Below are 23,193 nucleotides of genomic sequence, written 5' to 3'. Positions count from 1 at the left end.
AATAAAATCTTAAAAAAAAAGCAACTCAACAGTAAACAAAAAAATAAATAAAAAGTGCTTTGGTGAGTGCTGTGAAGTGTGTAAACCTGGTAATTCACAGACCTGTACCCCTGGGGATAAAAATATATGTTTATAAAAAATAAAAAATTAATTAAAAAAAAAAAAGAAAGAACTATTAAAAAAAAAAAAAGTCAAAAAAACGAGTTAAGGACCTTAACAGACACCTCACCAAAGAAGATATACAGATGTAAAACAAGTATATGAAATTTGTTCTAGATCATGTGTCATCAGGAAAACACAAATTAAAAACACAAGGGTAGGGCGCCTGGATGGCTCAGTGGTTAAAGCCTCTGCCTTCAGCTCAGGTCATGATCCCAGGGTCCTGGGATTGAGCCCAGCATCAAGCTCTCTGTTCAGCGGGGAGCCTGCTTTCCCCACCCCCTACCTGCCTCTCTGCCCACCTGTAATCTCTGTCTGTTAAATAAATAAATAAATAAAATCTTAAAAAAAGAATTTTAAAACACCAGGGGATACCTCAGCATACCCCTCAGATTGGCAAAAATCCAAAACACTGACACCATGAAATGTGATAACTCATAGTCCAAAGAAAATGTATTTGGTTGTTATTTTAGACTATCATAAGAAATGTAAGCAAAATTAAAGCGGAAAAAGGCATTTTCATTTTAGGCTTAAGACATACGACTCTGGGGGCGCCTGGGTGGCTCAGTGGGCTAAGCTTCAGCTCAGGTCATGATCTCAGGGTCCTGGGATTGAGCCCCGCATCAGGCTCTCTGCTCAGCGGGAAGCCTGCTTCCCCCTCTCTCTCTCTGCCTACCTCTCTGCCTACTTGTGATCTCTGTCTGTCAAATAAATAAAATCTTAAAAAAAAAAAAAAAGACATACGACTCTGTGCGAAGAAAAACAAATAAAACTTCCTGTCATGACACAGTAAGTACCGTCTCTAAAATAAGCTGAATCATAAAACTAGTCATCATTTATTTTAAAAACTGTGGCAGGAAAATGGCTGAGGAAATCATATGTTTTAAAAAGTTTTAGAGTTTTCCAATTTGTGTGATTTTTAGAGGTTATCTGATTCGGCTTTGCCTGCCTTTCCTTTGGATTATAATGACTCGCCAGTGCACAAGGGAATTACAGCCCCTCGGGACACAGACACCATGGGTGCTATCAACACCCACCAGAGAAAGCTAAGGGGGAGGAGAGAGAGGGAGGGAGAGAAAGATACTCATCTTGGAGAATCACCGTAATTATGCTGCAGCCTCTGACACAGGACACACCAAGGAAGCCAGTGAGATTTAAAAAAAAAAAAAAAATCAGGACTTGGATAAAAAGGAAGTAAGCACCTACTCAGTTGAAGTCCACTATCTTCCAAACCTGGTCAGTCGGCCCCGTTAACTCTCGGAGTCTCTGCTTTCAGATGGGAGACACCACGTCTTAGGAGAGTCACGCTGGACAGGACTAAAAGTTATTATTTAGCAGGGACTGCATTTCACTTCAGCCACAGATTTTATATTTTCCTTTATTCTAAGCTGTGTGTTTCGATATTCCCATGTCCGATGAACGCTGTGCATGTTTAAGTTTGGAATAAGATGTTTGAAAAAACAAACTTGACTTGTCAGTAGATGTTAAACGCAAGGCTGGTTTCTTTTAATGTTACTGAACATTGTTCTACCAAGCAAGAGGAAGGGGCTGAGCCAAATATAAGTAAAACCCTGCCTCTAATGAGGGGGACTTAGAAGTAAACAAATCAATTAAAAATGATTCTCTGCTTCTAAGCTAGCAGCCTCTGGGGGAGGGAACTGCTAAGATCGGGTCTTCTGCAAAGAGCAGGAAAAAGAACTACAAAGGGATCCAGCCCTGGCCAGAAGCAGGCACTGTCTGCCTGGGGAACGACAGGCCTCCAGCTTGGAGAAGGACCTGAGATGCGGTTAACCTATGATGTGTCCCCCAACCAGTTGGCCAGCGGGGCCACACCACAGTCCAGAGAGGCACCTACCACTAGCAACTACTCATGACCAAGGACTGGAGGGGAGGGCAGATGGCTGCTTTTTTTCTTTACTCGTGGCACCCGCCAATAAACTGGCTTCTGCTTTGAGAGCCAGGAAACCCCTCCTTCCCCCCAGTGCTGAAATCAACTTGTCCCCACAGGTACAAGCTGTGGGTGAGGGCAGGGTTAGGGAGGGCAGGTGACAGAGCAGAAGGGGAGGAGCCATGTTTGAATGGGAATTTTGCCAGGCAGAGTGGGGAAGGTGCTCCGGGCTGCAGGGAGGGACTGGGGTTGGAGTAGTGTTAGGGTTAAACTAATTCCTACCATGTCAGCAGGCAGAGCAGCAAACATCCTAATTTTACTCATGATGCAGCCAATCTAGGATTATACTGTGCTGAAACACTCAGGAGGACAAGGTTTTGACCCTTTGAGCCAGAGAGCAAAAGACCCTAGTGGTCACCTGTGATGCTTGGGATATCAGGAGTAGAGCATAAGAAGGTGAGCTGGAGTATGGCTGAAACTCGTGCCTCCCGAGTCAGGGACTTCCTCACCCAGAGCTGAACCAGTGACAAACACACTTATTTTACCTATAATAAAAGTAACAGTTATATTAGGAGACGTATGAGGGTTATCTGTGACCTTGGATATGACAGTTCAGGTGTTGTTCTTAAAGGCAGTCAGGTGGACACAATGCCACACCCAGACCTCAGAGCACATAGCGGGTGGACGGCGCTCTACTCCTTCCGTGCACAGCCAAGGGAAATTCTGTACCCTGAAGGACCCCTCCCCTGTCAGCTCCTGGGCCGTCCTCATTGTTTCTCTCCCAGCTCTCCAACGAAGCCTGCTATTGGTCAAGCCAATGCTCCCATCCTCATATATCCAGTCAGTCGCCCTGCCAACTCTGGTGTCACTGTTGTCTTCTCTTGTGAGGGCAGAGCTGGGGAATGAGATTCACACACCATCCTCATGTACCCAGTCAGTCGCCCTGCCAACTCTGTTGTCACTGTTGTCTTCTCTTGTGAGGGCAGAGCAGGGGAATGAGATTCTCACACGGCCACTGTGAGAACCAGGCAGCTGTCTCCCAGGAGAACGTTCCTCACAGTAACATTATAGCTAAGAGCAGAGTACAAGCTTCCTCCAAAACCTTTCTCCAAAACCTCCAAAACCAAAACCAAACCAAAAATGGATTCTTTGTTCCATTTTATGGCCTAAAAGCTATCTAATGCGTCAACCGAGAGAAGGTCCCCAGTCATATCCTTTTTTTTTTTTTTTTAAGATTTTATTTATTTATTTGACAGAGAGAAATCACAAGTAGGCAGAGAGGCAGGCAGAGAGAGAAGAAGAAGCAGGCTCCCTGCCAAGCAGAGAGCCCGATGCGGGACTTGATCCCAGGAGCCTGGGATCATGACCTGAGCTGAAGGCAGAGGCGTAACCTACCAAGTCATCCAGGTGCCCCTCATCTCCTTTCTAGCCAGGTACCTTGGAGCCACCAAGTTTCCCGATCTGAGCTATAGTTTACTGGTTCTGGACTTGATGACAGCTTGAGTTGTAAGCCCATAGCTCCAGGCAGGGTCAGTGAATCAACAGCCGGCAAGCTGAAGGCTCTACTTTTAAGCCAAAGAGTTACTCAACTTCAGCTCAAGACCACTCAGGATTAAACTATTTGCCTCAGGCTGGATTCCACCTTGGCTTGCCATTGAGTCTACCATATTGTTTTCCTCCTGTCCATGTAATTCACAGTTGTCTGGCAAAAAAGAAGTCGTCTTTGGGGAAAAGTCATGTGATAATTCCTCTGTGATCTAGAACATTATTTCTCCTTGGTTGGTCCCAGAAACAGCCTGCCAGTTTCCCTATGAATGCTCAACCTTTTAACCGCTTCTCTCCACAACCAACTAATTCATCAAGGAAGATTACATTAAGTTTATTACAGAAATGTTAAGGATACTTACATATTAAGAAATCTATCAACATAGTAAGTGATATCAACAAGTTGCTGCAGAAAAATATGATCATGTCAATCGATGATAAAAAGACATTTGATAAAATTCTATAGGATTCCTAAGAGCAGCCCTAAGCAAAGCAACAATAAAAGGAAATTACGTGATAAAAGCTCTTTATCAGAAATAAGCAAAACACCGAAACTGTTTTTATTTAAAATCAGAAAAGAGACAGGGAGGCAAGTTATAATCCTTAGTAATTAATATCGAGTCCCTGTCTTAGATGCTTTAAGTACACAAAAGAATAAAATGACTGATATAAGAGGAAAAAAGTATAAAACTATTCCTTTTGCTGACAACATGATTATATATTTACAAAAGTCGACCAACAGAAAAAAAATATTGAGGATAACACTAAAAACCATGACCTGGTTAGAAAAAAACCCTAAAAATAGAGCTTAAGTTCTAGATAAATAAAAATATAAATTATTAAAAATATCAAACAACATTTAAACAAAGGGAAGGACATGTCAAGATCTGGGATGAAAGACATAAACAACATTATAAAAGTGACAGTGCCCCAGAAGTTAATATATAAATTTAATACAGTTCTCCTTAGAAGTCCAGCTGGGGGTTTGAGAATCAGATAAGTTAATCTTAAAGTTTCTATGAAGAAACAGATACCAGACAATAGCTAAGGCAAGTACTGAAAAGAAGAAAGTGAGAAAGGACTTGCCTTCTTGGTAGGGATGCCTTACTAAAAATACAGTATTGAACCACTGCAATCAAGTCAACAGAATATTGATATAGAGACAGAAACATAGACTGGTAGATAAAAGAGAGACTCAGAAAGAGATTCGATATTATATAAGACCTTAATATAAGAGAGGTCAAGCCAGTAGGCAAAGGGTAGTCTTTAATATAGTGAGGCATGACTGGCTCTTCATTGGAAGGAAATAAAAGTGATGCCCCATTTGGTACTATGTGAAAAGTAAATTTCAAATAGATTAAATATATTTAATAGAGTGAATATTTTTTTAAGCTTTCTAAAAAAAAATCTGGGAGACTACATGTAGTAAGGGAGACAAAAAGGAGAATTTTTTTTAAAGATTTTATTTATTTATTTGTCAGAGACAGAGGGAAGAGAGAGCGAGCGAGCACAGACAGACAAAGAGGCAGGCAGAGGGAGAAGCAGGCTCCCTGCCAAGCAAGGAGCCCGATGTGGGACTCGATCCCAGGATGCTGGGATCATGACCTGAGCAGAAGGAGGCTGCTTAACCAACTGAGCCACCCAGGTGTCCCCAAAGGGGAGAATTTTTAAACCAAGTTCAGACCTCTGATGTCACAAAAAGATAAACTTGTCTGAATACATAAAAATTAAAACCCCATTTTTTTAAAAGGATTTTATTTATTCATTTGAGAGAGAGACAGTGAGAGAGAGAGCATGAGCGAGAAGGTCAGAGGGAGAAGCAGACTCCCCATGGAGCTGGGAGCCCGATGCGGGACTCGATCCCGGGATTCCGGGATCATGACCTGAGCCGAAGGCAGTCGTCCAACCAACTGAGCCACCCAGGCGTCCCGAAACCCCATTTTTGTATGGTAAAAGATGTGACTTAAAAGTAAGTATGTCACGGGGGTGCCTGGGTGGTTTAGTCAGCTGAGGTCTGACTCTTGATTTCAGCTCAGGTCATGATCTCAACGTTGTGAGATCGAGCCCCATACTGGGCTCTGCTCAGTGTGGAGTTTGCTTGAGATTCTCTCTCTCTCTCTCTCTCTGGGAAGGCCCAGCTCGTGCACACACACCCTCTCTCTCAAATAAAGAAATACATAAAAGCTTTAAAAAAGTAAGCCAAAACATATTTATAACACAAATGATAAAAAAAAGTCTATAATGTTCAATGAGAACTTACAGACTGACTCAGAAATGGCTCAGTAAAAAGGGCAACATAAATATACAGTTCATACAGAAGGAAACCCAAGTAGCCAGCAAACAAATGGAATTAACTCAAATTCACAATTAGTCAAGGATATGCAAACTTGAAACGAGTTGGTACTCACACCCATCATCAGATTAACAAATATTTAAAAAGCTACAACACAAAGCAGAGATGGTGATGGGAAAGGTAGTCACATACAATGCTGGTGGAAATATGAAATATTTCATAGTTGTTGGAAGGCAATGCTATAATTCATATTCAAATTTAAAGTATACACACCCTTTGACCCAGCAATCCCACTGCTAGGGACCTATCCTATAGAAATAAATAGCACCAGGAAATAAAAGCATTATTTTGGTTTTGCTCAGAGTGACAAAGATCTGGAAACATTAAGAGCTGTATGCCCAGTCATATGTGAATGGCAGAATAAATTATGGTAGTACACCCCATGGAACACTATGTTGCCTTTAAGATGACTGATTTAGGGCTTTACTAGATGAGTTGAAGGGATTTCTGGAAGGTATTGCTGAGTGAGAGAAACCAGGTATAAAAAAGTTGTGTGATATAATGCCATATTAATAAACAATGACCATCCCTCCAGAGGGAGAGATAAAAATTAAAATTTAAAATTAAAAACGTGTATACTTCAAAGGACACCATCGAGAAAGTAAAAACCAACTAATGGGAGAAAATTTCTGCAAATCCTATCTCTGATAAGGGACTTGTATTAACAATGTGAATAATTCTTACAACTCGATAATAATACACAACCCATTTTTTTTAAAGGTAAAGTATGTGAACAGATATTTCTTCAAAGAAGATTTATAAATGACCAGTAAGTACACATAAAGAAGTTCAGGGTCACAAGCCATTAGGGACACGCATCGCATATCAAAACCACAGTGAGATATACTTCATACCCACTAGGATGACTCAAATATAAAAGATAGATGGGATGTGGAGAAAGGGGAACCCTCCTACACTATGGGTGGGAATGCAAGCTGGTGCAGCCCCTCTGGAGAACAGCATGGAGGTTCCTCAAGAAGTTGAAAATAGAGCTACCCTACAACCCAGCAATCGCACTACTGGGTATTTACCCTAAAGATACAAATGTGGTGATCTGAAGGGGCGCGTGCACCTTAATGTTTACAGCAGCAATATTCACAATGTCCCAAAAGAACCTTAGATGTTCATCAACAGATGAATGGATAAAGAAGATGTGGTGTGTGTGTGTACACACACACACACACACACACACACACACACACACACACAATGGAATACTATGCAGCCATCAAAAGAAATGAAATCTTGCCATTTGCAACAACAAGGAAGGAACTAGAGGGTATTATATTGAGCAAAATAAATCAATCAGAGAAAGACAATTATCATATGATCTCTCTGATAGGAGGAATCTGAGAGGAGGGTGGCGGGTGGTGGGTGTTTAGGGAGGGAAAAAATGAAACAAGATGGGGTCAGGAGGGAGACAAACCATAAGAAACTCATAATCTCACAAAACAAACTGAGGGTTGCTGGGGGTTGGGGGTTAGGGATAAGGTGGTTGGGTTATGGACATTGGGGAGGGTATGTGCTATGGTGAGTGCTGTGAAATATGTAGGCCTGATGATTCACAGACCTGTACCCCTGGAACAAATAATATACTATGTTAATTAAAAAAATAAAAAATAAAATAAAAGACAGATGATAGTAAGTATTGGGGAGGATATGGAGAAATTTGAACTGTCATACACTCCTGGTTAGGGTATAAAACAGTGCAGCTGCTTTGGAAAACAGCCTAGAAGTTCCTCAAAAGTTTAAACACTGTTACCCTATGACCCAGTAGTTCTACTCCTAGATTTATATCAGGAGAAATGAAAACTTATGTCCACACAAAAAAGTTGTGCATGAATGTCCGTAGCAACATTATGCCTAACAGCCCCAGCATGCACCAATCCAAATATCTATCAACAGATGAATGGATACCTAACATGAGGTAAATCTATAAGGCGAAATATTATTCAACAATGAAAAGCAATGAAGTGCTGTTACATGTTACAACTTGAAAACTTTAGTAAGTTGAATGAGAGAAGCCAGTCACAAAGGATGATATATTGTATCACCCTGTTTTTGGGAACTTTCCAGAAGAAAAAACTCTATGGTGATGGGAAGCAGAGATGAGGCAGAAATGGGGAGAAACTCCTAAGTGCTAGCATGTTTCTTTTGGGAGTGAAAAATTTAGAGCATGAAAATATCCTAAAAATGATTATAGTGATAGAAGCACAACTGTGACTATACTAAAAGTCACTAAAATGCACCCTTTAAAGGGCTGACTTGTACGGTATGTGAACTACATCTTAATAAAGCTGTATTTAAAAAGTTGCACTGAAAACAAGACTGCACTAAAAAAATAACAAGTCATTTGCTCCCGTATATGCATTTATGTAAAATGTTAATTATATGGGGAGAGGCAAATATAAGCAAAAGATTAAGAACAAAACCAAATTCAATTATATGTCAAGAGCACTGTTTCTTTATGTATAAAGTAGATATTGTAACATTCTAGTAAATATTCTAGTTACTTCATGAGGTTGTTTCAGTAACTAAAAGGATGATTCACATAAAACACTTGATACAATGTCTGGCATATATTAGTCACTCAATAAATGGTCATTCTTACCATGCGTGATGACAAAAAGATACTTTCTAAAGAGGTTCTTTCAAACTTACCTCCATCGTAAAACCTATGACTTTGAAACATTGCTCAATTAATTCATGTTGGGATTTATAGAAACTATTATTCATCATGTCCTGTACTGTTCTGAGGTGGTCATTTTGTAGGTATCTGAAAAAAATATGAAAGGATGAGTCAAAATCTAAAGTTCAATGGAAAGTGAAAGCATTACTTAGAAAAGTGCCACCTGCTGTGTTACCTGGGAGGCTTATTTTCAGGCAATTTGTAATGGGCTAGTTTCTTCTTTTCAGCTAATCCAGCGTAGATGTAGTAAAAAATATGAAAATTTTTTTCTCCACTGAAAAAAAATAAGACATTTTCAGTAAGGCGATTAGTAAGAATATTTGCTAATTGTTAAAATTACTTGAAAATATAATTATCAGAACAACTATGAGCATCACCATGGGCTTCCCGGAGTACTGAATTTTGGCTTGTTATTGTCATCATCACTATTTTCAACAACCACTGTCATTAAATTCCAGACACTGTGAAATACTTCATAGGAATCATTCAGTGCACTTGTGTGAATGATTACCAGGTCACACATGGTTACCATGTGTTACCATGGTAATGATTACCAGGTCAGAAGGGCTACATTATCCCATTTACCTGCTGTAACACCCTAGTTACTCAGAGGAGTCCCTCATTTTATATACATGGATATTAAGGCTTAGAGGGGGTACCATTCTCCCCTCAGGTCACACAGTTGATGACTAAATTGGATTCAAACCAGGGCTGTTAACTTAAAAAAATTTTTTTTTGGTTAGTTTTATTTTCTTTCCTTATTTTTTAAACATTTTTATTGTGTTATGTTAGTCACCATACAATACATCATTAGGTTTTTAAAATTTTTATTTTTTTTCAGTGTTCCAAAATTCCTTGTTTATGCACACATCATTAGTTTTCGATGTAGTGTTCCAAGAGTCATTGTTTACATGTAACATCCACTGTTCCTTGCAATACGTGCCTTCCTTAATACCCACCACCAGGCTCACCCATCCCCCCCACCAACTGCTCTTCCCTCTAAAACGCTCAGTTTGTTTCTGAGAGTCCACAGGCTTTCAAGGTTCATCTCCCCATCTGATTTCCCCCACTTAACTTTTCCTTTCCTTCTCCTAATGTCCTCTATGCTATTCCTTATGTTCTACAAGTAAGTGAAACCATATGATAACTGACTTTCTCTGCTTAACTTATTTCACTCAGCATAATCTCCTCCAGTCTCACACATGTTGATGCAAAAGTTGGGTATTCGTCCTTTCTGATGGCTGAGTAATATTCCAATGTATATATGGACCACATCTTTATCCATTCATCTGTTGAAGGTCATCTCAGCTCTTTCCACAGTTTGGCTAATTGCAGACATTGCTGCTATGAACACTGGGGTACATATGGCCCTTCTTTTCACTACATCTGTATTTTGGGGGTAAATACCCAATAGGGCAATTGCTGGGTCACAGGGTAGCTCTATTTTTAATTTTTTGAGGACTCTCCACACTGTTTTCCAAAGTGGCTGCACCAACTTGCATTCTCGCCAACAGTGTAAGAGGGTTCCCCTTTCTCCACATCCTCTCCAACATTTGTTGCTTCCTGCCTTGTTAATCTTTGTCATTCTAACTGGTGTTAAGGGGGTATCTCAATGTGGGTTTGATTTGAATTTCCCTGGTGGCTAATGATGAACATTTTTTGATGTGTCTGCTAGCCATTTGCTTGTCTCCATTGGAGGAGTGTCTGTTCATGTTTTCTGCCCATTTTTGGACTTATCTGTTTTTTGGGTGTTGAGTTTCAGAAGTTCTTTATAGTTCTTGGATATTAGCACTTTGTCTATAGTGTCATTTGTGAATATCTTCTTCCATTCGGTGGGTTGTTTCTTTGTTTTGTTGACTGTTTCCTTTGCTGTGCAGAAGCTTTTTATCTTGATGAAGTCCCAAAAGTTGATTTTCGATTTTGTTTCCCTTGCTTTTGGAGGCCTGTCTTGAAAGAAGTGGCTGTGGCCCATGTTGAAGAGGTTATTGCCTATGTTCTCCTCTAGGATTTTTAGGGATTCCTGTCTCATATTGAGCTCTTTCATCCATTTAGAGTTTATCTTTGTGTATGGTATAAGAGAACTATCAAGTTTAATTCTTCTACACATAGCTGTCCAATTTTCCCAGCACCATTTATTGAAGAGACTGTCTTTTTTCCACTGTATATTTTTTCCTGCTTTGTCAGAGATTATTTGACCATAGAGTTGAGGGTCCATATTTGGGCTCTCTACTCTGTACCACTGGTCTACATGTCTGTTTGTGTGGCAGTACCATGCTGTCTAACCAGGGCTGTTTAAGGCCAAAGCCTTATCTTTAACCACTTTGTTAACAGCCTTTCTGGGGTTCAGTTTTCTCACTTGCACGAGAAATCTCTGTGGTCTATGTATAAGCAGCATTCCCCAGCTTCTGGAATAATACAAATAAAGGAGTAATAGTAACAATATATTCAATTATGTATGCTTATGTGTACATATAATAAATATACATGTGTATATATTATGTATGCTTATATATGATGAAATCAATCATAGCAATGAAATGAGGGACTGGAGAGTAAAACTAGAATTATTTTGTTATTATGAGATATTGTTATAAAGTACTGACTATCGTGTTATTTGAAGGAAGACTTGGATTAGTGATAAGTATATACTGAAAACTCTAAGGTAACTACTAAAAAAGTGAAAAAAGAAGTATCATCAAAATATGCTAAGAAAGGTAAGAAAATAGAATCATAGAGATGCTCAATTAAAAACCACGGAAGGCAGAAAAAGAGTGGGAGACAAAAACAGTAACAAAGAACAAGGGCAACAATTAGAAAACAGTAGTATGATAGCTATGAATCAATCCAGTTATATCCGTAATCACTGTGAACATCTACGGTTTAAATAATACCAATTAAAAGACAGAAATTGTCAGAGGGATCAAAAAATAAGACTTATACATATGTTATTACAAGAAACATACTTTAAATATAAAGACACATATTGATTAAAAATAAATGGATATTTATTTATCCATTAAATAAATGGGTGGCTGGGTCATTAAGTGTCTGCCTTCGGCTCAGGTCATGATCCCTGGGTCCTGGGATTGAGTCCCGCACTGGGCTCCCTGCTCAGTGGGGAACCTGCTTTTCTTTCTCCCTCTGCCTCTGCTTCTCCCTCTCCTCCAGCTTGTGAGACAGAGTCTCACCCTCTCTTTCAAATAAATAAAATAAAATCTTCTAAAAAAATAAATAGATAAAGAAAAAATACCATGCTAATGCTTATCAAAAGAAAGCAGGAACAACAATTATATTTCACAGAGCAGGGAAGCAAGGAACTTATCAGGGATTAAGAAATATATTACATAATGATAAAGGGTTAAATTCCCCAAGAGACATAATAATCCTTAATGTTTATGGACATAACAACGGAGCATAAAACTATGTGAGACAAAAACTGATAAACGTGCAAGGAGAAAGAGAAGAATCCACTATTGTAGCTGAGAACGTCAACACACGTCTCTCAGAAATGGACAGATCAAGCAAGCAGAAAAGCAGTAAGGGCACAGTTGAATGCAACAATAATATCAATCAACTGGACATAACTGATATCCTCTAGACTACATCATCCAAAAGCAGCAAAACTCAAATTCTTCTCAAGCTCATATGGAACATTCATCAAGACAGACCACATCTTAGGCCATAGAACAAACCTTAACAAATTAAAAATAATTGACATCATATAATCTCTTCTCTTAGCTCACAATAGAATGAGACTAGAAATCAATAACAAAGATGACTGGAAAATTCCAAAATATGTGGTGATCAAATACTGCAGTTCTAAATAATACATGGTTCAAAGATAAATATTAAAAGAAAATTTAAAACATGTTGAACTAGGTGAGAATGAAACCATGACTTAACAAAATTTGTGGGATGCAGTAAAAGTAGTGTTTAGAGGATAATTTAGAGCCTTCAATGACTCTGTTAAAAAGAAGAAAGATCTAAAAACAATAATCTAAACTTTTCATTTTAGAAAGCTGGTTAAATGAACAAATTAAATCTAAAGTAGGAGTCCAAAGAAATCCAAAGCAGAAGACAAGAAATAAAATGAAATAGAGCAGAAATCAATGAAATTAGAAATCAGTAGAGAAAAACCAAAAGATTTTTTTTTTTAAGATCAATAAAATCAATAAGCTTCTAGGCAGGCAGGCTAAGAAAAAAAAAAAGGACAAAAATTACTAATATCAGAAATAAAAGAAGGGACATCACTTATCAGCCCATGGAAATTAAAAGGATAATAAAAGAATACTATGAACAACTCCATTCTTCAAAACCTAGATGAAATGGACCAATTCTTTGAAAGGTCTAAGTTGCCAAAACACACACAAGAGGAAACGGACAATCTGAAGAGGCTCAAAAATCTATTAAAGAAATAGAATCAATAATTAATAATCTTCCAAAATAGAAAGCTATTGAATGGGTTCACTGTTGAATTATGCCAAATATTTGATTTATGCCACATGGATTCACTGTTAATTATGCCAAATATTTCCTGTAGAATTTATGCCAATTCTCTACAGTCTTTCAGAAAATAGATGCAAAGTGAATACTTAAATTGTTCAGTGAGGCCAGCACTATCCTAATATCAAAACCAAATAAAGATATCATGAGAAAACTATAGACCAATAGCTTCCATGAACCTAGATGGAAAAATCCTCAACAAAACGTAGGCAAATTGAATATGGCAATGAATAAACAGAATTACATACCATGACCAAATGGTATATACCCCAGGTATGCGTGGCTGTTTGAACATTCAGAAAATTAATCCGTGTAATTCATCATCTCAGTAGGTTAAAGAAGAAAAAAATCACATGATCCTACCAGTAAATGCAGAAAAAGCATTTGACAAAATCCAACAGCCATTCATGGCAAAAAAAACTCAGTAAACTAGTAATAGAGGGAAACTTCCTCAACTTGGTAAAGAAGATCTATAAAAAACACTACTGGTGACATCACACTTCATAGTGAGAAACTGAAAGCTGTCACACTAGGATCAAGAACAAGGCAAGGATGTCCCTTCTCAACTCCTTTTCAACATTGCTTTGGAAGTCGTAACTCTTGTATACAGTTTGAGAGGGGGAAAGCAAAACTGTATTTCTTTACAGATGACATTATTGTCTATATAGAAAAAGCTAAAGAATTGACCAAAAAAAAAAAAAAACACAAACAAACCCTCCTTGAACTAATAAGCAATTATAGCAAGTCTGCAGGATACAGATTAACCTATAAAAGTCAATCTCATTCCAAATCTGAGCAAGTTATTTTGTGGATATTGATGTTTAGATCCTAAAGTTTATATGGAGAAGCAAAAGACCAAGAATAGCTAATACAATATTGAAGAAGAAAAAGTTTAATGGACTGACCCTGCCTGACGTCAAGAATTCTTAGAAAGCTGTAGTAATCGAGACAGTGTAGTACTGACCAAAAAAAAAAAAAAAAAAGACAAACAGATCAATGAAACACAGAGAGGGCCCAGAATAAATAGAACCCATTGACTCTTGATATAGGAGCAAAGGTAATACAATGAAGCAAAGACAACTGGACATCCACCAGCAAAACAAACAAACAAACAAACAAAACAGAACAAAACAAAAAACCAGGAATCCAAAGACCTTAGACCTTTCCCAAAAATTAATTCAAAATGGGTCATAGACCTAAATATGTAAAACACAGAATTATAAAACTCCAAGAAGATCACGTAAGAGAGAAACGAGCTGATGGTGGCTATGTGATGACTTTTTAGATGTGACACCAAAACCATGATCCCTGAAAGACATTAAGTGATACACCGGACTTCATTAAGGTTAAAAACTTCTCTGTAAGAGAGGTTTTCAAGAGGTTTTAAAATAACATTGTTAGAGGGGTGCCTGGGTGGCTCAGTGGATTAAGCCGCTGCCTTCGGCTCAGGTCATGATCTCAGTGTCCTGGGATCAAGCCCCGCATTGGGCTCTCTGCTCAGCGGGGAGCCTGCTTCCCCTTCTCTCTCTGCCTGGCTCTCTGCCTACTTGTGATCTCTCTCTGTCAAATAAATAAATAAAATCTTTAAAATAACATGGTTAGACATTTGATATTTGTGCCTCATCAATAACTCTGTAAGACACTCTATTCAGTCTTTAACAAGTAAAAATGCTTAATATGAAGGTGTGTGACTTGATGGAGTGATGAATGCGGATTCTTGCTTTCCTTGTTAGTATTTCAAAAAGAATCCAACATTTTGAAAGAAAAAAGTAACACTGTTTTTGATTAGTATACCTTCTGGGTTGAGACTCTCCCCTAAGTCTGGGATGGTATAATATCACCGCACCTTGGAAGAGAGTTCAAATGGTCAGGAAGTCCAAACCTTTCAAATGTCTGAATCAGAGGGAAGAAGGGCTTGAGAAAAAATAGCAGCAGAGGACGGGAAAGCAGAGAAGAGCTGTGAAAGTCATTCTAGAAAGGGACTCCCAAGTCTTTAGACATGGGGAGTGAAGGGAAGGTCAGAGGTTTTCTATAAATGGAGGAGGATGGCTTCCTACCCCCAAAAGGGGACCAGCAGGAAAAGAAAGACATTTGACTATACATATACAGTTGAGTTCTATATGGCAACAGGATATCTAGGTACATGGAAATGAAAAATGTGAACTTAGGTGGGAGGGAGAAGTACATCTTTGGGTGTCAGTCACATAGAACTAGTTGTTGGGGCCCTGACAGCTGAATTGCTAAGTGAAAGAGTAGAGAGAAAAGAGGAACACCCAGAGGACCACGCTTTGGTAAATACACATTCAGGGAATGGATAGATGAATCAAAGTCAGAGAAAAAAAAAATTCAGAGAAGTAGGAGAGGAAATCAGGGGAATCCAGTCAGGGAACCAAAGACAAGTGAGCTTTTCAAGCAAAGGGTGGTGCATGGGCTTGAACGCTGAAGCAAGGACCGCATGTCCTTAAGAATGATGTTCCCAGCCATCCCTTGTGCAGTACCCACTAATGCTTCAGTGAACACCAGCATTGTGCATGAGCAAGGTCAGAACCAAGCCACAAGTTTACTTCTTGTCTTTTCTCACCACAACAAAAGTTCTCGAAGACTGGCACAGCACATAATTTAGTTTGTTTTGTTCTAACGAAATCACATCGATTGCTCTACGCGTCACACCTTTAATGCTTAAACGGTTGCGGTGTACAATTAGAGATGTGAGTCATAAATGTAGAAACACAAAACTGCTGGTTTTCTCTTTAATTACCAGTTTACACTTACTGAGAATTGTAATTGGACAGGACCTGGAGATGCTATAGGAAATACATCAACCTCCGGTTGGATAAACAATCAGAGAATTAAAGTAACAGGAAAAGAAGATACTGCCAATGATTTCCTATCTCATATGTTGCCCCAACTACATCAAAATTGCATTTCAGAAGACAGAAGACCATAACATCCCATACATGCTCATAAGACCAGTGGTTCCCAGGACAGAATGGCTGGGGACAAACACAGGGGTCTCAGCAATTTACCAGGTAATATTTCTCCATCCCTAACTGTGGATCTTCTAATACTTCTTCGCTCAGCCATTTGCAGAAGGGTCCTCAGGTCTGTCTCATGTGTATTCACCTGCTTGGAGCCTGGGGGTCACCTATATGGCCAAGACCTATAACACCCTCAAAACTATGGCAAAGGTCTCACAGGGGTGTGGCTTACCCCAACCGTGAAACTTCTGAATCTTCAACAAAGTGGCCAACAATAAGGCTGGGAAAGCCAACAATGCAGCTTTGACTTCCTAAGGCCTCATAGGATATTTGTGTAACAGTGTTTTTAATTTTACATTTCTAATTCCAGCTTCCTCCACCAAGGACTCCTTCCTCTGAGACACGTAGTCTCCTCAATCCCTCTCCCTTACCCCTTGGCTGCTCACACTGAGCAGATGAACTCATTGCCTACTTTCCTGGGAGACTAGAAACCAACAAGTGGTCAGCAAGCTTTGTTTCAGAGCACACATGATCCAGAAGCCTGAGCTGCTCTACTGGAAGAATCCGACCTCACTCAGCTTTGTATCTCCTGTGCCCACTAGAGTTCCTGGCACATAGTAGCACTCAATTAATATTTGCCAAGAGGATGGATGGATGGATGGATGGATGGGCGGATGGACAGACAGACAGATGGAAGAATGGTGGATGTTGGAGTCAGATAGACACATGGGTTCAAACCCCAACTCAGCCATTTATTAGCTTTTTGGTATTATGTGACTTATTACAATTCTCAGTCCCAGCCTCCTCATTTATAAAATAGACAATAATATCCATCCTATCACTGTTAGAATTAAAATAGATAATGCATATAAAGTGCTTAGCACAGTGCCCAACACACAGTAAGTGCTCCATAAATAATATTTTCCTTCTTCCATAGAGAGCTCCACAACTGACCACAACAGCCACTTTGTGGACGCCTCCGGCAGCATCTGGTGCACAGTCAATGCTTTGTTGCAGGAAACTAGAGTAATGGGAGACAAGGGCAGCGAAACAGCTATAATTTCTATTCGTGAGAATTACTGAGCATTGACTTCCATGTGCTCCTTTTCTTCTTGAAATTAAGGAGCCCCTTTTAAGATTTCTTCATTAAGCCACAACTGAATGATTCTGTTATCATTAGGAACAAAAACATACATATATAGCAGACATAAATATATATTTATAAATACCTAAATATATAAGTATATATTTATAAATTACTTACGAATCATTTATAAATATTTAAACATATATCAATAAATAGGACTATCTATAAAAATAAATGTGGTCAGAGATTAGGGTGGGACAACATGGGCAGAAGCAAAAAGAAAAAGGAAATTATTCTCTTAAGGGGCACCTGGGTGGCTCAGCTGTTAAGCGGCTGCCTTTGGCTCAGGTCAGATCCCAGGGTCCTGGATTGAGCCCCCCGCATCGGGCTCTCTGCTCGGCGGGAAGCCTGCTTCTCCCACTCCCAACCCCCCTGCTTATGTTCCTCTCTCATTGTCTCTCTCTCGGTCAAATATATAAATTAAAAAATCTTTTTAAAAAAGAACTTATTCCCTTTAAATAAAGAGTAGGTTTATTTTAAGACATAAACATCTGTTCTGGTTCTTGCCTGCCTCCTCGGATCTATTCTCTACTCTCTGTCTTATGCTCTGTGACCTAGGAATTCTTCAATAATCTACTTGGTACTTCATTTTCAAAGACCACAAGAAGCTTCTCTAGAATTTACAAATGCTATTGAAATTAAGTAAAAGAAGAAAATAGGGGTAAAAAAAATTTTTTTAAATGGAAAAACTATAAGGCAGCCACGCTCCAATGACAAACCGTGTTGGATTTCAAGTTGGTTGTGAATTTGGAACTTAAAGTGTTGACTGGGGGACCCAATAAACAACACTATAAAACTAGAATAGTTCTTTAGGATAGTTGGAAAAAAAGCTTCATTAATTCACAGTGTGTCTAAAATATAATCCCAATTGTACCATTTCCTAAAATACATGCTACCATATAGCAGTCAGTACTAACAAGATTATGTCTATGGTTCAAACCCAGGGCTTCAGTGGGGAGCTCTAGAAGTTATTGTTCCCAAGGAATTTGTGAATGGCGCCCCAGCACAGAGCTCCAGAGAACCCGCTGTGAATGGTGCCCCCGACACTCTATCACTGTGGTCCCCCCAAATCTCAGGAGTCAGCCTATTAGGTCGTTAGGTCATTCTTCCCCAGAGGCCTCAAGGAGAGTCTTACACAGTTATGAGAACAGGACAGATTACTTTGAGAACCGGTTCCATCTCCACATCTGTGAGAGACCCCCCAGGGTTCCTCCATGTGGCCGAGAGGCTGACATGCCTATCCAGTAAGTTCTGGGGACCTGGCACACAGCACGACTAGTGGCTGTCATTTACTGAGCATATTCAGTGTCCCATGTACTGCGCTAAGTATCATTTCTAAGCTTCACACAACTATCCACACTATTACTGCTAACAATGGCTTAGGCTCACGGGGTTCTCCCTACGTGTCATCCATTGTGCTACATACTTCACAGGTGTCCTCTTAACTGAGGGAGAAGTACTACTGTTATTCTCCTTTTCACGATGAACAACTGAGGTACAGAGAGATTAAATATTTCAAATCACACACACACACACACACACACACACACACACGAAATTGCAGAACCAAGATCCTAGAAGGGTTTTTAGGGTTTAAATCCTAGAAGGGTTTTTAGGGTTTAAATAACTAATCCAAAGTGAACTAACACGTATGTGGTGAAGCCGCAATACAAAATATTCATCTCGTAGTCATTCCCTGTGTATTTTGAATTGAGGATCAAAGCATAATTTTCCACAGCGAAAGCCGAGTTCAGGAAGTGGACTCCAGGCAACTTATATTCACAATGTATTAATAAATTGAATAGTAGCAAATTTGAAGGTATTTATATGAAATTTAATAATGTACTAGCATATAATAAGACTTGTGTTCCCATGATTTTAATAAAAGACATATTTCTATAGTAATGTAGATATGCTTGGTGTAAAACCAACATAAGAAAAGTGAAAGACTCTACCTTGCCACACTTTTAAAAAGATTTTTTAAGATTTATTTATTTATTTGAGAGAGAGAGAGAGGCTGCATGAGGGGGGAGGGGCTGAGGGCAGGGAGAGGGACAGAATCCGTGCTGAATGTGGAGCTCAATGCGGGGCTTGTTCCTAGGATGCTGGGATCACAACCTGAGCTGAATTCAAGAGTTAGATGCTCAATGACGGAGCCACCCACGTGCCCCTAACTTGCCACACTTTTTAGAAATAATGTAACAATAATGTAACAACTAAATCCAATGTTTTGACTATAGTTTCCACATGAGAATAACAAAGATATTTTGGAATCATTAGGATAGTAGAGAAATTTTGTCATTCAGCTACAAACTACCAAAAGGAACTCAGTCAACCTGACACCGAAACATTGTATTGGTGGCTGAAATCGGCTGGAAATTAACAGGACAGTACAATTAAGCCCATACCTGAGACTTTTATTTCGTCTCTTATATATAAAACCATAGGAGGGATAGAATTAATATAAAGATCTATCTATATATTCTAGCACTAAAAAGAAAAAAACCTCTTATTTCTAATTAAATTTCACATTAGTTTTATGTAAAGAAATATGTTCTCTTCTACTTCAGAAATCTCTCTACAATTTATCCTGTTAGCATCTATGAGGTGCTTATAGGTTTTATATCTGGTATCATAAATTCAGGTGATTTATTACCTCTCCTACTAGACATAATATGTGAAAATAAGACAATACTGAGGGATCTCTTTGATTCTAACAATAAATGCCTTTCATATAGAAAATAATCAATAACATTTGCTAAGCAAAGGAAACAGTTAACAAAATCAAAAGACAACTGACAGAATGGGAGAAGATATTTGCAAACGACATATCAGATAAAGGACTAGTGTCCAGAATCTATAAAGAACTTAGCAAACTCAACACCCAGAGAACAAATAATCCAATCAAGAAATGGGCAGAGGACATGAGCAGACATTTCTGCAAAGAAGACATCCAGATGGCCAACAGACACATGAAAAAGTGCTCCATATCACTCGGCATCAGGGAAATACAAATCAAAACCACAATGAGATATCACCTCACACCAGTCAGAATGGCTAAAATCAACAAGTCAGGAAATGACAGATGCTGGCGAGGATGCGGAGAAAGGGGAACCCTCCTACACTGTTGGTGGGAATGCAAGCTGGTGCAGCCACTCTGGAAAGCAGCATGGAGGTTCCTCAAAATGTTGAAAATAGAACTGCCCTTTGACCCAGCAATTGCACTATTGGGTATTTACCCTAAAGATACAAACGTAGTGATCCAAAGGGGCACGTGCACCCGAATGTTTATAGCAGCAATGTCCACAATAGCCAAACTATGGAAAGAACCTAGATGTCCATCAACAGATGAATGGATCAAGAAGATGTGGTATATATACACAATGGAATACTATGCAGCCATCAAAAGAAATGAAATCTTGCCATTTGCGACAACATGGATGGATCTAGAGCGTATCATGCTTAGCGAAATAAGTCAATCAGAGAAAGACAACTATCATATGATCTCCCTGATATGAGGAAGTGGTGATGCAACATGGGGGCTTAAGTGGGTAGGAGAAGAATCAATGAAACAAGATGGGATTGGGAGGGAGACAAACCATAAGTGACTCTTAATCTCACAAAACAAACTGAGGGTTGCTAGGGGGAGGGGGTTTGGGAGAAGGGGGTGGGATTATGGACATTGGGGAGGGTATGTGCTTGGATGAGTGCTGTGAAGTGTGTAAACCTGGTGATTCACAGACCTGTACCCCTGGGGATAAAAATATATGTTTATAAGATTCAAAAAAAAAATAACATTTGCTAAGTTTTTTGAATAAGTAAGATATTCTGCTATTAAAATAAAAGCATTCTTTGCTTATTTCCCAGAAAAAGAAATATTTGACACCGACTTACAGAGCTTGGCGGATAACTCGTGATTTCTCCAGAAGGTATTCAGAAATCTGTGCTCCCACGACAGCTCCGGAAGAGGAAAATTTCATTTCTAAGTATTTCCCAAATCGGCTGGAATTGTCATTTATGATGGTGGAGGCATTGCCGAAGGCTTCCACCAAATTGTTCACTTGTAAAATCTTCTCTTGCAGGGTTCTGTTATTAGCCTGGAGAAAATGTCAAGATATATTTTTAATGTAAAAAATTACTTCTGTATCTAATAAAATGTCTCTTCACTGATAAGCACTACATGTAGACATAAAGGTCTTGAGAGCACATTCTTGGCATAATGCCAGATGTTAGAGTATCTGGTCTACCTTTCCCTTCCTCTAGGTGAGTTCCCACTTGCTTTCTTCAAGGGGCAAAGAGATGTTTCATACTTTTTCAACTGAATACAGTTCTGTTCAGTGCCTGATTACAAAGACAATTTGTAAGCAGTCTACGCACGGTGGGGTACACCTCTCATTTTGCTATTCCTCCTCTACCTCCCTGGGGCCCATCCAAATGTTCCCCAAAGCCAGAACCACTTCTGTTGCTTCCATGGAAGCTCCTACAGCTGAAAACCAGGGAGTAAAGATTATTTTGAATTCAGAAGCAGGGGAAATGGAATTATTGGGAAAACTGAGAATAGCTCAAAAGCACGGATGGAAGCAGGTCTGCTTGGCTGTCCTATTTTCTCTTACCCCGTCTTATACATTCCTTCCCTCAAACAAGCTTGTTATGATTATTATTATTTCCTTATGTACCACTTTACTGGGAGTTCCATCAAGTAGAAATTTATTTGGTTAAAAATCAACCTCTAGGAGTGCTTGGGTGGCTCAGTTGTTAAGCGTCTGCCTTGACTCAGGTCATGATCCAGGGTTCTGGGGTCGAGCACCACACCATATCGGGATCCCTATTGAGCGGGAAGCCTGCTTCTCCCCCCCTCCCACTCCTCCTGCTTGTGTTTTCTCTCTATCTGTGTCTCTGTCAAATAAATGAATAAAATCTTGGGAGGTTGGGGTACCAGGTGGTGGGTATTATAGAGGGCACAGATTGCATGGAGCACTGGGTGTGGTGCAAAAATAATGAATACTGTTATGCTGAAAATAAATAAACTTAATTAATAAAAAAAATGATTTTAAAAAATCAATCTCTTTTAGCATGCATGTCCCACTCTAAGACGGTTAGGGAGGTTTGGGTCATTCACATCTTGGTAGAAATTAGATTGAGTAGATTATGTTTAGGGTAATACCTTGTTGAGATCAGCTATGTTGAAGGTATGCAAATTATATAAGGAAGGGAGAGGAGCAGTTGGTATTTCTGGAACACAGACTACATTAGTACATAGACAGGCTAGAGGGGGCATTCACAGTGAGGGTCTGAAGGCATATAAAGTATCTTCTAGAAGAGGCAGTAAACATTGAGAGAAGACAGTAAGGAGCACTGGGACAAACTTGGCTCTTCTAAAATGTTTGGGGCTAGTCTTGCACTCCTGAGAAAGATGAGAAAGTGTCTTTGTCCACTTGTATTAAGGATCAGTGCCCTACTAAGATTTTGAAGCCTGCATATTACAAATGTAAATTTACTCCACCAAACATCCCATTTTTGTATCTGGCAAATCTTTATTGAGGAGAAAAGTAAAAAGTAAAGTAAGATCTAATAAGGGTAGGGTTCTGGGGAATGGAGATATAATATACATATATATCCCCAATTAATATTAAGTCACATTTTTAGATCTAGGAAAAGAGAAAGTGATTAAATAAGTCTGCTGACCTCTACAAATCAAAATTCACATACAAGTTAATCCATCTTTGATGAGACCCTCTATCAAGCCACAAACCAAGAAGGAATAGCAAAGGCCCTCATGGACGGCCCTTGAGTAAATTAATTCAGGGGTTCAATTCTTCTCTATGCTGTGCCTCCCTCAAAATTACATCTCTTTTTCACTGTGATGTTTATTCTAGTATTAAGGAGGGGGAAAGTGGATGGGCAGTGAGATGGGAAAGAGATGGAGATGAC

The 23,193-nt window shown here is 39.2% G+C and overlaps 1 protein-coding gene across 4 annotated transcripts in view; it reads right to left on the bottom strand.

Moving 5' to 3' along the window:
* MYO3A (myosin IIIA) overlaps positions 1-23,193 on the bottom strand; it is a 241,353-nt gene that overhangs the window by 111,781 nt on the left and 106,379 nt on the right. For all 4 annotated transcript variants that reach the window (XM_082740863.1, XM_082740865.1, XM_082740866.1 and 1 more), the window contains exons 15-17: positions 21,157-21,359; positions 8,810-8,908; positions 8,607-8,721 (exon numbers count right to left, since the gene is read on the bottom strand). In XM_082740863.1, the coding sequence (XP_082596989.1) occupies positions 8,607-8,721; positions 8,810-8,908; positions 21,157-21,359 (417 nt within the window). The remainder of the gene's footprint in view (positions 1-8,606; positions 8,722-8,809; positions 8,909-21,156; positions 21,360-23,193) is intronic.

The sequence above is a fragment of the Mustela nivalis genome, assembly GCF_964662115.1.
Source record: "Mustela nivalis genome assembly, chromosome: 7".
NCBI classification, from domain to species: domain Eukaryota; kingdom Metazoa; phylum Chordata; class Mammalia; order Carnivora; family Mustelidae; genus Mustela; species Mustela nivalis.
This window is presented reverse-complemented; position numbering and strand designations above follow the sequence as displayed.